This window comes from Oenanthe melanoleuca, chromosome 1 (genome assembly GCF_029582105.1).
Source record: "Oenanthe melanoleuca isolate GR-GAL-2019-014 chromosome 1, OMel1.0, whole genome shotgun sequence".
NCBI lineage: Eukaryota > Metazoa > Chordata > Aves > Passeriformes > Muscicapidae > Oenanthe > Oenanthe melanoleuca.
In genome coordinates, this window is record NC_079333.1 from 93,909,863 (window position 1) to 93,923,766 (window position 13,904).

At 40.0% G+C, this 13,904-nt stretch overlaps 1 protein-coding gene across 1 annotated transcript; it reads left to right on the forward strand.

The window, feature by feature from the left end:
• The first annotated feature begins 9,034 nt into the window (after positions 1-9,034).
• TLR7 (toll like receptor 7) lies at positions 9,035-12,632 on the forward strand. The gene has a single exon (XM_056502588.1). It carries the CDS (start codon positions 9,085-9,087, stop codon positions 12,205-12,207), a length of 3,123 nt encoding a protein of 1,040 aa, XP_056358563.1. The 5' UTR covers positions 9,035-9,084; the 3' UTR covers positions 12,208-12,632.
• Positions 12,633-13,904: the final 1,272 nt, after the last annotated feature.

The window sequence follows — 13,904 nt, forward strand, 5'->3', positions numbered from 1 at the left end:
ACCTGTTTGATACACTGGATGTTCACTTTTTTCCCCACAAGCTATTTGGGGCTGCTATTTTCTTTTGTAAGGCTCTCATCAAATTAAATTGTTTAACAATTAAATTGCTTAACATCTATTCTGTGAAGTTGCTATCTTCAGTATTAAGATTGATGTTTCATTATTCCCAGTATTATTAATATCACTTGTCTAAATAATGACCAAGATTTAATCATGAGCAGTTTGGTGTACATTCCTTTTTTGTGTGTAGTTTTTGACATTCCTTGCTTGTGATGATAGGAATAATTTTATAAAAACTTTTCTGTTACTACTGTAAATTTTTATTGAGTCCAAACAAAAAAATTAAACACACTTTTCAACTGTGGTACAGACCAGTCTCTGTAAGTATCTGAAGATACAGGGTTTTTCAAACTGCACAGTCAATGGATCTTCTTCAAATCCTGTTACAAAATACCACAGTACTTGACTGTGCAGTGAGTGAACTAGGGCACCATAACTAAGCTTGAATGCTATAACATTAGAGAATTAAAGTCATTATGAAAACAATTTTTCCTGTTGGATGATAGGACAGTTTATGGTTAAATATGGCTAATGCAGTCTGTAATGGATTAGGGCAGGGGGGTCAGGACTCAAAATTGTAATTTTGTAATTAGGACTTTGAATCCTATTATGAACTGTTTTCAGTCTTTGTTAGAAAAGTAATGTGTATTAAAATACTGTCCCTGCACCTAGATCACAGGAACTCAGTTTTCCTACCTGAAATTGCAGTTTTTAATTGCAAAAGCATTGCCATACTTGAGAGATGCTTCTGTGCTATAGTACTGCATAAAAAAGCCTTATTTCATCCAAACTTGCTTATCTGGGGATATGTTAGTAATAAAATGATGTATTATAAAGTGAGTTTTTCCATTCCAGTTAAGACAGCCTTCAGAAAGGATTTTTTCTTTTTGTTTCTCTGAGAATAAATCTATTTTATCTTTATTTTTACCCCAGTCATTTTCTATAGCTTCTGTGAAATTCTTTTTTTCTACATGAAAATAAGTAAAACAGAATTTCACCTGCACTGCTTTCAGTGATGAATACAGAAATATAGTATATAAACTCTTGCAGTGAGAATTCAGTTCAGACACTTATTCTCTGGGAAGTTCCTCATTAGAGTTGAATTTTCAGAACTATGTTATAACAGTGGAAATTAATTTATAGTATTGTTTTATTTGGTAAAAACACTTCTTAAATGTAGTATCACATAATCACATTTTATTACAATTAGGCTGTTAGACCCCAAGTCTGGGGTCACATAATTATACCAAGTTTACACCTGAATACTACACAAAATATATACATTTAATTCACTGAATCAATTCAGTTACTTATGTATCAGATTGTTAGAAACAAAGCCACTCAACTGCATTTAACAGGGTGAGATGGGGGAAAGAGCAGAAGGAAAATTGCAGAACTAATCTTATTCTATGTGCTGCCCTTTGTGCACCCAAAATGCTTGTGAAGAGTTCCAGGTGACTTCCAGTAGCTCTGTGAAAACTGCCTCCATTTTGACAGAATTTAAAGCCATGGGAACAGAAAATGGTGAAGGGTTTGGTGTTGAATTCTCTCTGCTCCCTGGTCCATGCCTAGATTCTGGTCTGAAGAACTGACAGTTCAGCCTGGTGGGAAACATTCCTCTCTCAGCAGCATTCTGTTGGGATGACTGAAATTATACCCCACTGCATAGCAGAATTTGGAGGATTTAGCTGATATTTGTCTGTAAGCCTTATTTTTAATCATTCCACTGCCCTAGTGCAAGTACACATTTTTGGCTCTCTAGATCAGAGTAGCTGATGTTTGCAGCCTTGCTGGAAGCTCTTGTCATATTCTCCTGGGGTTTTAAATGTCAAATGTTCAGAGTCTCATGCTGTGGCAGTAGGCTGTGGGGAGTGAAACCTCAACGTGTTTCTTGTACTCAGGAGCCCAAAACTGAACTGAGATAAAGCTTCTCCTCAGCCCTCCTTTGCTTGTTAATGTGTTTATAGGAACACTTTATTCTCTTTTCCTGCAGCAGCCAGGTTACTTTTATTTGGTCTTCAGACCTTGTCATTTTCTCCATTCTCAGCAGAGCCCTGAGTGCTTCCTCTGCCCTTATTGTCAGCCAGTCTCTTCCAGTGCTGTCTACTCTTTATTTTGGTTAGTTTTAGTGCCTGCAAATACATTTCCACAACATCTATCAGCAAGGATCTTACATTACATACACAGATCATTCATACAGAAGCTTTTAAGGCATCTGCAAGTGATTTTGTTTCCATTTCCCCAATTTTGCTATCCATTTCTCTTTTTGGTTCTTTTCGTACATCTGTCTGCATCAGTTTGCAGAGTCAAATTATGCATTTCAAAAAGTGAGCCAGATAACATTGTATAATTTACCCAGGAAATTATTCAAGAAAATGCTACACTGAATGCTGTATTAACTATGAATAGGTGGGGCTGTATCCTCATTCTTGAAACAAGGGTCAGCACTTTAGAAAGAAGGCATTGCTGCAAGGCCTTAGGAATTTAAATAAACTACCCAGATTTAAGATGAACACAGTGGAATCCCAATTTTGATAAATAAGTTATAAGCAACTTGATATAAGTTTTCTTTTAGAAGACAAAGGGCAAAAAAAGGAAACGTGAATTCACCAGTCTAATTACAAGCCAACTCATAGATGAAGGACTAAAGCAATTAAGGACTCCAGCTTTATTTTAAATTACATTCTTTACTCACAGCAGCAGCAATATACATTTGCTCTTACCAGTGGGTCCTCCCCTAACACATGATGTAGTAGGAAGTACTTTTTTGGTTTTTTGTTAACTTTGTGTTTCAGAGGAGGCAAAAGACATTTTGTGCAACTTCTGAGGGAAACTGCTTCAAATCAGTGACTCCCTGTACCTCCAAAAATCAGACTGGATCTGGAGTTCTGGACTGCTATGCATTTACTCCCACCTTTTGAAGGGAAATGTTGCTGTATTTTGCTTCCCACATTTCATAGGTTTAGGGAGGAAAAAAAGCAGCAAAAGCAGGCTCTGTGTTTCTATTAATGTTTAGCTAAACCTGCAGTTTCACTTTGTACAGAATTGAAACTCCTGTGCTCTTAGATGGTGACAGCAAGTTTCTAATATAAAGAAGAACCAGCCTTACTCCAAAATAAAATGCTGAGTGTCTGTCTAGATACTAAAATATCTGAAATTTGTGGGTTTAGACTGCAAGGAAGATCTCCAAAGGCGCTGAGCACCTGCAAAAAATTACAGGTTTGGGTGACTGGACACTGATTTAGAAAACCCACTTGCAACCAAAACATTAAGTAGACATTAAGCATCTCATGTTCTGGTGTCACATACCAGGGACATGGCTGGGTTCTTGAAGAAATCAACATACACAGTCCAGCTGTGTCAAATCATTATTTTCTTTCATAATTAGTTAAGCACATTATCTTTGCTATAGCGTCAATAATTATAAATAGGTGGAAGCTAACTTTCCTTTGTTGTAACATAGAGAGTGAAATATCCAGAGTGGAGTAGTTACTGTAGAGTGTTTGCTAGTGTAGAGTGAAGCTTTTCCTCCTACCAGAAACTTCTTGAATGGCCTTTCAACACACAGCAGGATTTTGGTAAGAAATCTGCATTAGTTCTGGTAACACCCATTGAAATCCTCAGTGTATTTTGAAAAGCAAAATCCAGTTATCAGTGAAGAGCAAAAGAATCATCCTGCATTGCATGCTTCTAGTATTCAGGCACAAAAGTGAGAAATGCAGTCCTGAATTAATATATTTGGAAATTAATAAGCCCTTTTCTAGGCCTTGATTGAAAGGGCAGTGATGCTGTATAAGTTGTTTATGTCTATATGACTCAGATACTAAACATAGGCAATTTGAAAGTATGATTACAAATTCTTTCCCTGATCATTTTTCATCTGAAATAAATTTCTCAGATCCACCATAGTCAGAAAAAAAATATAAATTGCAATTTCAAATGTAAAGAAAAATATGTGAAGAACGAAGAATGAAGAAATGCCACGAACTCCACCTAATAAACATTCTAAAAATTGAGCCAGTCTGTTCTGGTGAGTGTGGAGGCTTCTAAGTATGAAACTGTCTGAAAGACACCATGTTCTGTGTAATGCTGGATTGTCATTAGCTTAAGTCTATCCGTGTAATTTTAAGCTTTGGCCCTTCTACACTCTCCCACACAGTTTTCACCTTGCTGTATGCCATTTCCTGTACCCTTGCCACTATCTTTTTTATTCTCATTGGATTTGTTTCCCCTTCCCCAAAGTCCCATTCACTTAATAGATATTTCTTCCATAGAGTATTCAACTTAGAACCATCCTGGTTCTTGAAGCTATTGCATCAGGAGTGAATGCCAAATAATAATAATTATAGGAATGACTAAACTTCCAAAACTGAACTATTGTTCACATCAATAACCAACTTCTGTCTCTCTTTTCATGCAGCTTATATGAAAAAGAGGGGGTGGGGAAAAGGAGGAACTTGAGCTTCTGCAAATCTTAGTTTGGTCTGAAGTGACTGATTTATGCTTGTGTAACACATTTTTCTCCTTGCTGGTTGATGTTAAAATTTGTGACCAAATATTTCACAATTGTCCTTTGGAATTCCCCATGGCTTGGATGTGAACCTTTTTTGAGTAGGTATTACAGTTTTTTATGGTGTGGCACTGTATCTAGGTAAAACACAGTTTGAAATGAAAAACGTGTTCAAAAGTAGCATCGAAGAGAGCAAATTGCTGCATATGAAAATAAAAGCACGTGGATGTAGGAGTAATGTAAAAATTTGTTTAAAGGGGGAAAATAAGAGTGCTCAGTTATTTCTGTGGGGGTGGAGCAGTAAATGAGGTGCTGTTGTTTTAAGTGCAAATGTTTGAGGAAGTAGGTTGCAGCAGTTGTTTCACATTCAATTATTTCTCGAGTTGCAATCAAGGTGAAAAGTAGTGATAGAGAAGTGATTTCTGCTGTTGTCGTGAGTGAGTTATGTCATGTTACATTCTCCTCTGCACCTCAGCTGAACCACTGGAAGACACTTTGATGCTGTTCTCTTCTGCTCCATTTTACACTCTCTTCCAGCATCAAATCTGGCAGACCTGGAAGCACACAGAAAATGGTACGTTAAACTTTCATTTTAAAATTGCTCTTAGATATCTTTGACTGGAAACTGTTTTAGAAGACTTTCAAGAACATATTCAGCTTTTCTCTTTTCTAAATGGTCCAGTTTACTGTTATGGTTAGAAACTGCAGTGCATCATGACCAGAAACAAATGTATTATTTGGCTTTAATACTTAATGTACAGCAGTGCTACAGAATGGGTAATGAATGTCTTATCTAAGTGCTCTAAGTTCTTAGATGATTATTTTTCTCTCCTTGTCATAACCTAAAATACATGTGGAACATCTACAGAAAACCTTCCTTCAGAAACATAGCTGTATTGTTGCTGATTATTTGAAGAATAGCCTAAATCATTAGGGGGTGGTGCATGTGTCAGTTGAAATCAGTAGATTAGTTCTTTTCAAGGATCACAGAGAAAAGAACAGCTCACATACTCTAGCTGTACTTTTAAGCAGGCCTCTCATTGCCAAGACATTGCACAAGACAGCATTGCTTTTTGCTCTTATTTAGAAGTCTGTTTTTGTGTTCTGGTACTATAATGGACTCAAGGTTTTACATATGCAAATACCCAGATACAGCACATCTGTATGAGCATGTATGTATGTAAAGAGCATGTGACTTTTTACAGATCAAATAGCTAATGCATTGAAAAGATTATCAGGAAAGGAAAGAACATAAAAAGAAATGAAGCACAAAGATGATAGCAGCTAGGCTGGCTCTGCAACAACACTTAGATTCCTAAAAATACTGAAATATGTGAGAGCTCAAAACATGAGCATTGTAAAAGACTCAAGAGTCTTTTCTTAAGAAACCTACAAACATATTCATGAAGACTATCAAACCCCAGATTCACTCCACCTAATTTCAGGCACCTAAATGTGCAGCATTAATCTCTGCTTAGTGTTTACTCAGGCAGATCGCAGATCTCTCTCAATCTTCAAACCCAGCAGTTCCTGCTGAGAGCTCTCTCTCTTTCCTCTCTCCCACTCTCTCTTGAATTTCAGTACTGTTAAATTTGAGTACAGTAAATTGAGGAACTTGGTTAAGCACCTGAAATTAAAGGCTTGCATGCAGAGTACAAGTTCATGAAGAAAGTCTGTGTCTTCAATCTAGAGTGCAATCACACCTTGCCCATGTCGTGGTCTCGTGCTTCAACAAAGTTGTTAAATTTGGTTTATCAAATCTTTAAAGCTTAAAAACCTAATTAACTTTCCCTTCCTTCATTTGAAGGTAGAAAGTCTCCTAGACTTTGACGTGCATCAGCTGTCAGTATTTGCTTCAGTGACTGCAGATTCCGTGTCCCCGGCTGGTGACAGCCAGCTCTTCATGGTCTGCTGTGCTGTGTGTCGGCAGGGAAAGGTAAAAGCACCCCTGGGTCACTCCCAGGTGCAGTGACATGTCTTGTGGTGCAGGGAGTCTCTGTGGTTTCCCTGCCAGCTCTCTGCTGTGCTCCATGGGCACTTGCCCTGGTTAACCAGACTAGCCCTCAGGTCCATCAGTCTGCTAAGGCAAGAAATGGAGGCAGGCAGCTGCTGGCATGTCATATAGGTGCTCTTTGATCTCCTAACATCCTTCACATGTATAATATGCTGTGTCCCCTGAGAAAGAATGAAGGAAGCCAAAATTTTTTTCAAGAATATATCCAAATTTTTCTTTGAGAGTGTCCCATGTCAGTCTAAGACCTTCAATTTTCCAAGTAATTTAGTAGCAATGGCAGAGCCCTTCTTTCTCCTTCCCACATCCTTGACCACATTACTGGAGAAAAAAGGGTTCTACTGAAAAGCTCCGGTGGTGGGAGGAAATTAATGCCTTTTATCTTTTCCAAATTCACTCCCCACTTACTCTGATTATTCTCATTAATAATTTTTATGCAAGTGCTTTTCTACATCAGGAAATCGGAAAACTTAATCCTCCTCTAAAGTGGATTGGCTAGACTGCACTGAAAACACTGGTGAGCTCTCTTACCCAGTGATCTCTGTCTGGGTGAGTTTCCAAAGGGAATTCCAATAAGCCAAATGATGGTTAATTTGATACCTAGCAAGTGAAAACACAAGAGTTGGAGATAATGAAACATGGATACACAGGCATGGCCTGGTTATTCCATATGAGCCTTCCCTGAGCAACTGTATGAATGATAGCCACAGCTGCCAGCCGTGGTATTTAGCCACCTTGCCTTTTCCCAGAGGATCTGCAGAAAAGAAGAAAGCACTGTAGTGGTTCCAGGTAATGGGCAAGAAAATTTTGGTAGCACTGTAGCACCGTGTCACTGAATTACACTGAATTCAAGGTCTGCAGTGGAATTTTACATTTTTCCTTCAATACTGAGGCTCTGTAATTCCAAAGATGACTGAAGGAATTACCAAAGTGATGCCATTTGGACGTTGAGTCAAGATAGCAGAAGTGCAGTGCTGTGTGAGACCTGATGTGGCTCTCTTACATTTGCTGCCCTGCAGGTCACTAAAGGACTCTCCCATATACATGGATGCAGAGGTAGATTCAGTGCACTTCTCTAAGGCAACACATAAACACAAAGTTGTACAGGGACACAGTGCTCAAAGTAAACAGGGCATGAAGCAGGAAGCCTCACTTCACCTCCAAGTCCATGTCACCTGCAAGGCACAGCTTTGGCAGCACTCAGCAGGGTTCACACAGACTGTGTGGCAGGTCCCTGTGTGTTCTTGTGTCCCAGCTAAAGAGATAAAAACATTTCCATGTATCTTGAACATTTTACCTAAATCATCTGATTTTCACCTGCTTAACTGGGTTTAAACATTTAACCAATATTATGCCACACATAGCCAATCCTCATTGTTTAAGAGCCCTCTATGTGCCATGCAAGCCTCCACCACTGAGTTTTCAAGAGAGAAATGAGGCTGTTGATTTTTGTGCGGTGTATTGTCTTTAAAAACTCTTGACCAGCACCAGACACAAGCAGTTAAGATGCTAGGCAGGGCAGCAGGATGGTCAGGGCCCCTCTGCCTGTGCCACAGCAGCCAAGGCTGCAGCCTGCCAGCCAGGGTTTCCCTGACACTGAGTGCTGCTGAGGATGTAACTAGTAAGTTGTGAAATATTAAAAGCTCTTCCCATAATACACACTAATCTATGAAGTTGGCAAGACCACAAAGACTCGACAGCCAGAGAGAGTGTTTTGGAGTGTTCCGGAGTGTTTTAACCTGCCGGTGGGATTTTGGCTCTGGTTGTGTAGTCTGCTTATTAGTCTTTTATGAAACATGCCTGATTTTAAACCTGTGGTTGATTTTCATGTTCCCATCTCACATTGACACATTGTTCTTCATCCCTCTTACTTTGATGGGCAGTGAAAATGAAAACTGGTATTAAACTTGATGGAAATAAAGACATTGACTGGTGTAGGTCAACTCTACATCCATACCAACACTTACTAGAGGAAGAATACTTATGATAATGTTAAATTTGAAATATGAACTCAATCACATGTTAGTGAAGTTTTAAAAGTATACACAAGTTTTAAGTGAATATAGATTTTATACATTTTGCATAGGCTTTGAAAAAGTAGCTGTGCACATCTATGCTATTAGGCAATGGTAAGCTGCAGGATGTTTAATACCTCTTCTGCTTAAAAAAATGTTCACAGAGACATAGATATTATTCACCCCTTGCCACTTTTTCAGGAATTATTTTTTTTTAATAATTCATCCTTTAGAATGTGGTATTTAAATGAACACTAGAATTCTTGGTGATAATAACATTTTAAAAAGCAATTAAGCATATGAGGAAAAAAAACACATATGACTTCCTGAAACTTATAATCCTACCTGCACATCCATTTGTGGTCACTGTGAGACAAGAATCAGAATTTAGCTGTATAGTTGGCCTGACCCAGTGTACAGATGAAATATTCTCATTGCATTAAACTAATACCTCCGTGTTTCCTTGGTTTTAGGTACCTTGTGCAAAGATGTCACATGCAGTGCCATTTATCTTGCTCTTCATATTCCCAATGCTGCTGTCAGGGGCTTGGTTTCCCAAAACGTTACCCTGTGATGTTCAATCTTCAGAAGGTACTGTGGCAGTGGACTGCACTGACCGGCGCCTTACAGAAGTCCCCAGAGGGATCCCTGGAAACGCTACCAACCTTACCCTGAGCATTAACCATATTCCCCACATCTACCCAACAACCTTCAAGCATCTTGAAAGCCTCGAGGAGATTGACTTCAGATGCAACTGTGTGCCTGTCAAACTGGGGCCCAAAGATCATGTGTGCACCAGCCCGCTGAAGATTGAGAACGGCAGTTTTGCTGCCCTGACCAGTTTGAGGTCATTGTATTTGGATGCAAACCAGCTGGCAGAAATACCCCGAGGTCTTCCTGCCACTTTAAGCCTGCTAAGCCTGGAAGCAAACCATATCTTTTCTATCCAAGAAGCCAGTTTCTCAGAGCTAGGCAACATAGAGGTGTTGTACCTTGGACAGAACTGTTACTACCGCAATCCATGCAATGTTTCATTTGAAATTGAGAAAACAGCCTTTCTGGGGCTGAAGAAGTTGACAATACTATCCCTGAAGTCCAACAACTTAACACAAATTCCACCCAATTTGTCGTCTACGTTAAGGGAATTGTATATTTACAACAACATGATTCAAGAGATTCAAGAACAGGATTTAAGTGGCCTTCCCAACCTAGAAATTCTCGACCTAAGTGGCAATTGCCCACGTTGCTATAATGCCCCATATCCTTGCATTCCCTGTCCCAAGAGCTCGATTCAGATCCATTCAAAGGCTTTTGACTCCTTGGAAAATTTAAGAATTTTGCGACTTCATAGTAACTCTCTTCACAGCATACCCAACAACTGGTTTAAAAACATGAAGAATCTCCAAGAACTTGACCTCTCCCAAAATTTCCTGATGAGGGAGATTGGAGACGCTCAGTTTTTGACATTTATCCCCAGACTTGTGCAGCTTGATCTGTCCTTTAACTTTGAACTGAAGGTGTATTCTCCCTTCTTGAATCTTTCTAAGACATTTTCTTCCCTCTCTAACCTGGAAATCCTGAGGCTCAAGGGTTATGTCTTTAAAGAACTGAGAGCAGAAAATCTACGTCCACTGTTCAATCTTAGGAATCTAACCATGTTGGATCTTGGGACTAATTTTATTAAAATTGCAAACCTGGCAGTGTTTGAAGAATTCCCAGCTCTTAAATTCATTGATCTCTCAGTGAATAAAATTTCTCCTTCTTCAGGGGAAAGCAACTTCCATGGATTTTGCTCTAGCCCTGGCATTTCAGAGCGGTACAATAGGCAAGTACAACAAGAGATGCATTATTTCAGGTATGATTTGTATGGGCGAAGCTGCCGTTCCAAAGACAAAGAAACTTCTTCCTACCAATCTTTAGTTAAGGAAGATTGTCTTAACTATGGAAAAACTCTGGATTTAAGCAGAAACAATGTATTTTTTGTTAATCCCTCAGACTTCCAGGGATTTAGCTCCCTCAAATGTCTCAACTTGTCAGGTAATGCAATAAGTCAAACTTTAAATGGAAGTGAATTCTCATACTTGTCTGGATTGAAATATCTGGATTTTTCTAACAACAGGGTTGATTTGCTATACCAAACTGCTTTCAAAGAACTAAAATATTTAGAAATTCTCGATCTGAGCAATAACAAATATTATTTTCTGGCAGAAGGTGTTTCTCATGTGCTAAGTTTTATGAAAAACTTAGCCCATTTGAGGAAGCTGATGATGAATGAGAATGAAATCTCTACCACTATTGATACAGGAATGGAAAGTAAGTCTCTTCGAATTTTAGAATTCAGAGGAAATCGTTTAGATGTTTTATGGAAGGATGGCAATGAAAGATATTTGTCCTTCTTCGAGAATCTAACCAGCCTGGAAGAACTGGATATTTCCTTCAACTCACTCAGTTTTTTGCCTCACGGTGTTTTTGAAAAAATGCCTCCCAGCCTCAGGATCCTCAACTTAACCAATAATCAACTGAAGAGTTTCATCTGGGGAAACCTCCCCTCTCTGAGAAACCTAGTAACTCTGGACCTGAGCAACAACCTCCTGACTAATGTTCCCCGGGAACTGTCGAATTGCACTTCATCTCTCCAGCAACTGATGCTCCGAAACAATCGCATTCAGCGGTTAACCAAATATTTTCTCAGAGGTGCTTTTCAACTGAGGTACTTGGACCTGAGCTCAAACAAGATTGAAGTAATTAAGAGATCTAGCTTCCCTGAAAATGTCATTAACAACCTGAAGATGCTGCTCTTGCATGGCAATCCTTTCAAGTGCAACTGTGAGGCTGTGTGGTTTGTCTGGTGGATCAATCGGACGCAGGTGACCATTCCTCTTCTGGCCACAGACGTGACCTGTGCTGGCCCGGGGGCACATAAGGGAAGCAGCGTGGTTTTCCTGGATCTGTACACCTGCGAGCTGGACACGTCCTATTTGGTCCTGTACGCTCTGTCAGCTTCAGCTGTCCTGGCCTTGATGGTGTTCACAGTGATGAGCCATCTCTACTTCTGGGACGTGTGGTACAGCTACCATTACTGCACTGCCAAGCTCAAGGGCTATCGGCGCCTGTCTTCACCAGACGCTTGCTACGACGCCTTTGTTGCCTATGACAGTGAAGATGCAGCTGTGAATGAGTGGGTGCTGCAAGAACTGGTGGAAAGGCTGGAAAACCAAAAAGCTAGGCAGTTCAATTTATGCCTGGAAGGAAGGGACTGGCTCCCAGGACAGCCAGTCTTTGACAACCTTTCCCAGAGCATTCAGCTGAGCAAAAAGACCATATTTGTGCTGACCCAGAGGTATATTAAAAGTGGCCGCTTCAAGACAACATTTTATATGGCTCATCAGCGGCTTCTAGATGAGAAAATGGATGTCATTATCTTGGTATTTCTTGAGAAGGTTTTGCAGAAGTCCCGCTATGTGCGTCTGAGGAAGAGGCTGTGCAGAAGTTCAGTCCTGGAATGGCCAACTAATCCTCTATCTCAGCCCTACTTCTGGCAGTGCCTGAAAAATGCCATAGCTACCAGCAATTCTCTGGCTTACAACAAGCTTCTCAAAGAAACTGTTTAGCTCTACCCTTTCCCTTTAGAAATGTCTTGTTACACATGCACCTTGTTTGGCACTTTTTAGTGCACAGCAAGAAATTATTCACTACCCCCTGGAAGTCACTGTTGCAGAAAATCACCACTTCCAGCTTTTAGTTCACTATTGGCCTCCAGCATCTCCTATGATTGGGTCAAGTGTGGGTTAGACAGTAGGTCAACACACTGAAGGTCTCACAATGAAGGAGCGGTTGGACCTTGCCTAAAGTTGCTGCTGTTCAGACACTGTTGGAATATATCTGGGATTTTAATAAAAATGTATAGTTTCTCTATTTGCTGTATTTATGAAAATCGAGAGAAGAAATTGCTGACACATTTGTGTCTAGAAATAGCTTTAGAAAAGCTTATTCTTTGATCTTAAGAGTTGGGGAAAAAAAAGATTTCTTATCTTTTTATCCGCGGCTTACAGCTTCTGAGTCTACCATTTCTGTCTGAGTGGGGAAAATATGGAAAGCAAATTCTCTTGGGACTGATATCAGGGGCTTGGGTCTGGTACAGGAACTCTCCCATTGTTGCACAGTCAAAAAGCTCATAAATCTGATGATACTTGGGACTACATGTCTGGACTGAAACGGGAAGGTAAGTGAGACAGTTCAGAAGATCTTGTAGGCTGCACATGGAAAGGAGTTATAAGATAAAGGGATTCCTTGTACATGGAGCTGCTGCATGGGTGCAAGGAGAGGCAGCAGTACAGCATATGGGCAGAGGGAGAGGCATGGGGCAGATGGAGAAAATCAGTTAAACCAAAGAGACAAAGAACTAGATATCTTCCAGATCCATTCCAATCCAAACCATTCTATTATTCTGTGATCTCAGCTGCCTCTTGCAGTTCCTTGCCTAGCTTGTCTGTCTGGTCCTTTCTTTAAATAGTCCCTTTTTGATTTAGTTTAGTAGGCATGCAGACAGACAAGAACACAAAAACAAGCAAGAAAACTAATGTTCATATGATATGGCAGACAATAAGGATTCTTCCCTCCAAGTTATCATAATGGTGTTATTGATTTACAACAGAAGCAGGAGAAAGACCAGGGCCTGCTCAGAAGAGTAGATGTTTTATGGTTTTATTTTGACATTGGAGGGAGGATTTGGGGAACTAAAGGCCTGTCAGCCTGACATTGGTGCCAGTGGAGGTCATGGAGCTGATCATCTTGAATGCCATCATGCAAGAAGTACAGGACAAGCAGGGTATAAGGTCCCACTGGCATGGGTTTATGAAAGGCAGGTCTTCCTTAACCGGCCTTGTCTTCTTCTGTGACAAAATGACCTGCTTAGTGGATGTGGGAAAGGTTGTGGATGTTGTCTATGTAGAGTTTAGTAAAGCCTTTCACGTAATTCCCCTCAGCATTGTTTAGCCAGGAGAAAAGGCAGCTCAGGGAAACCTTATCACTCTCTACCACCACCTGAAAGGAGGCTGTACTCAGTGGGAGTCAGTCTTTTCTCCCATGCAGAAAGTGACAGGATGAAAGGAAATGGACTGGAGTTGCACCAGAGAAGGTTTACATTAGATATTAAGACAAAAATTTCCTGGAAAGGGTTGTAAGCAATGGAACAGATTGCCCAGAGAAGTGGTGAAGTCACCATCCCTGGAATTGTTCAAAAAACATGAGGATATGGCACTTGAGGATATGTTTCAGTGGTGAACATGGTCATGGTGCTAGGTTGATG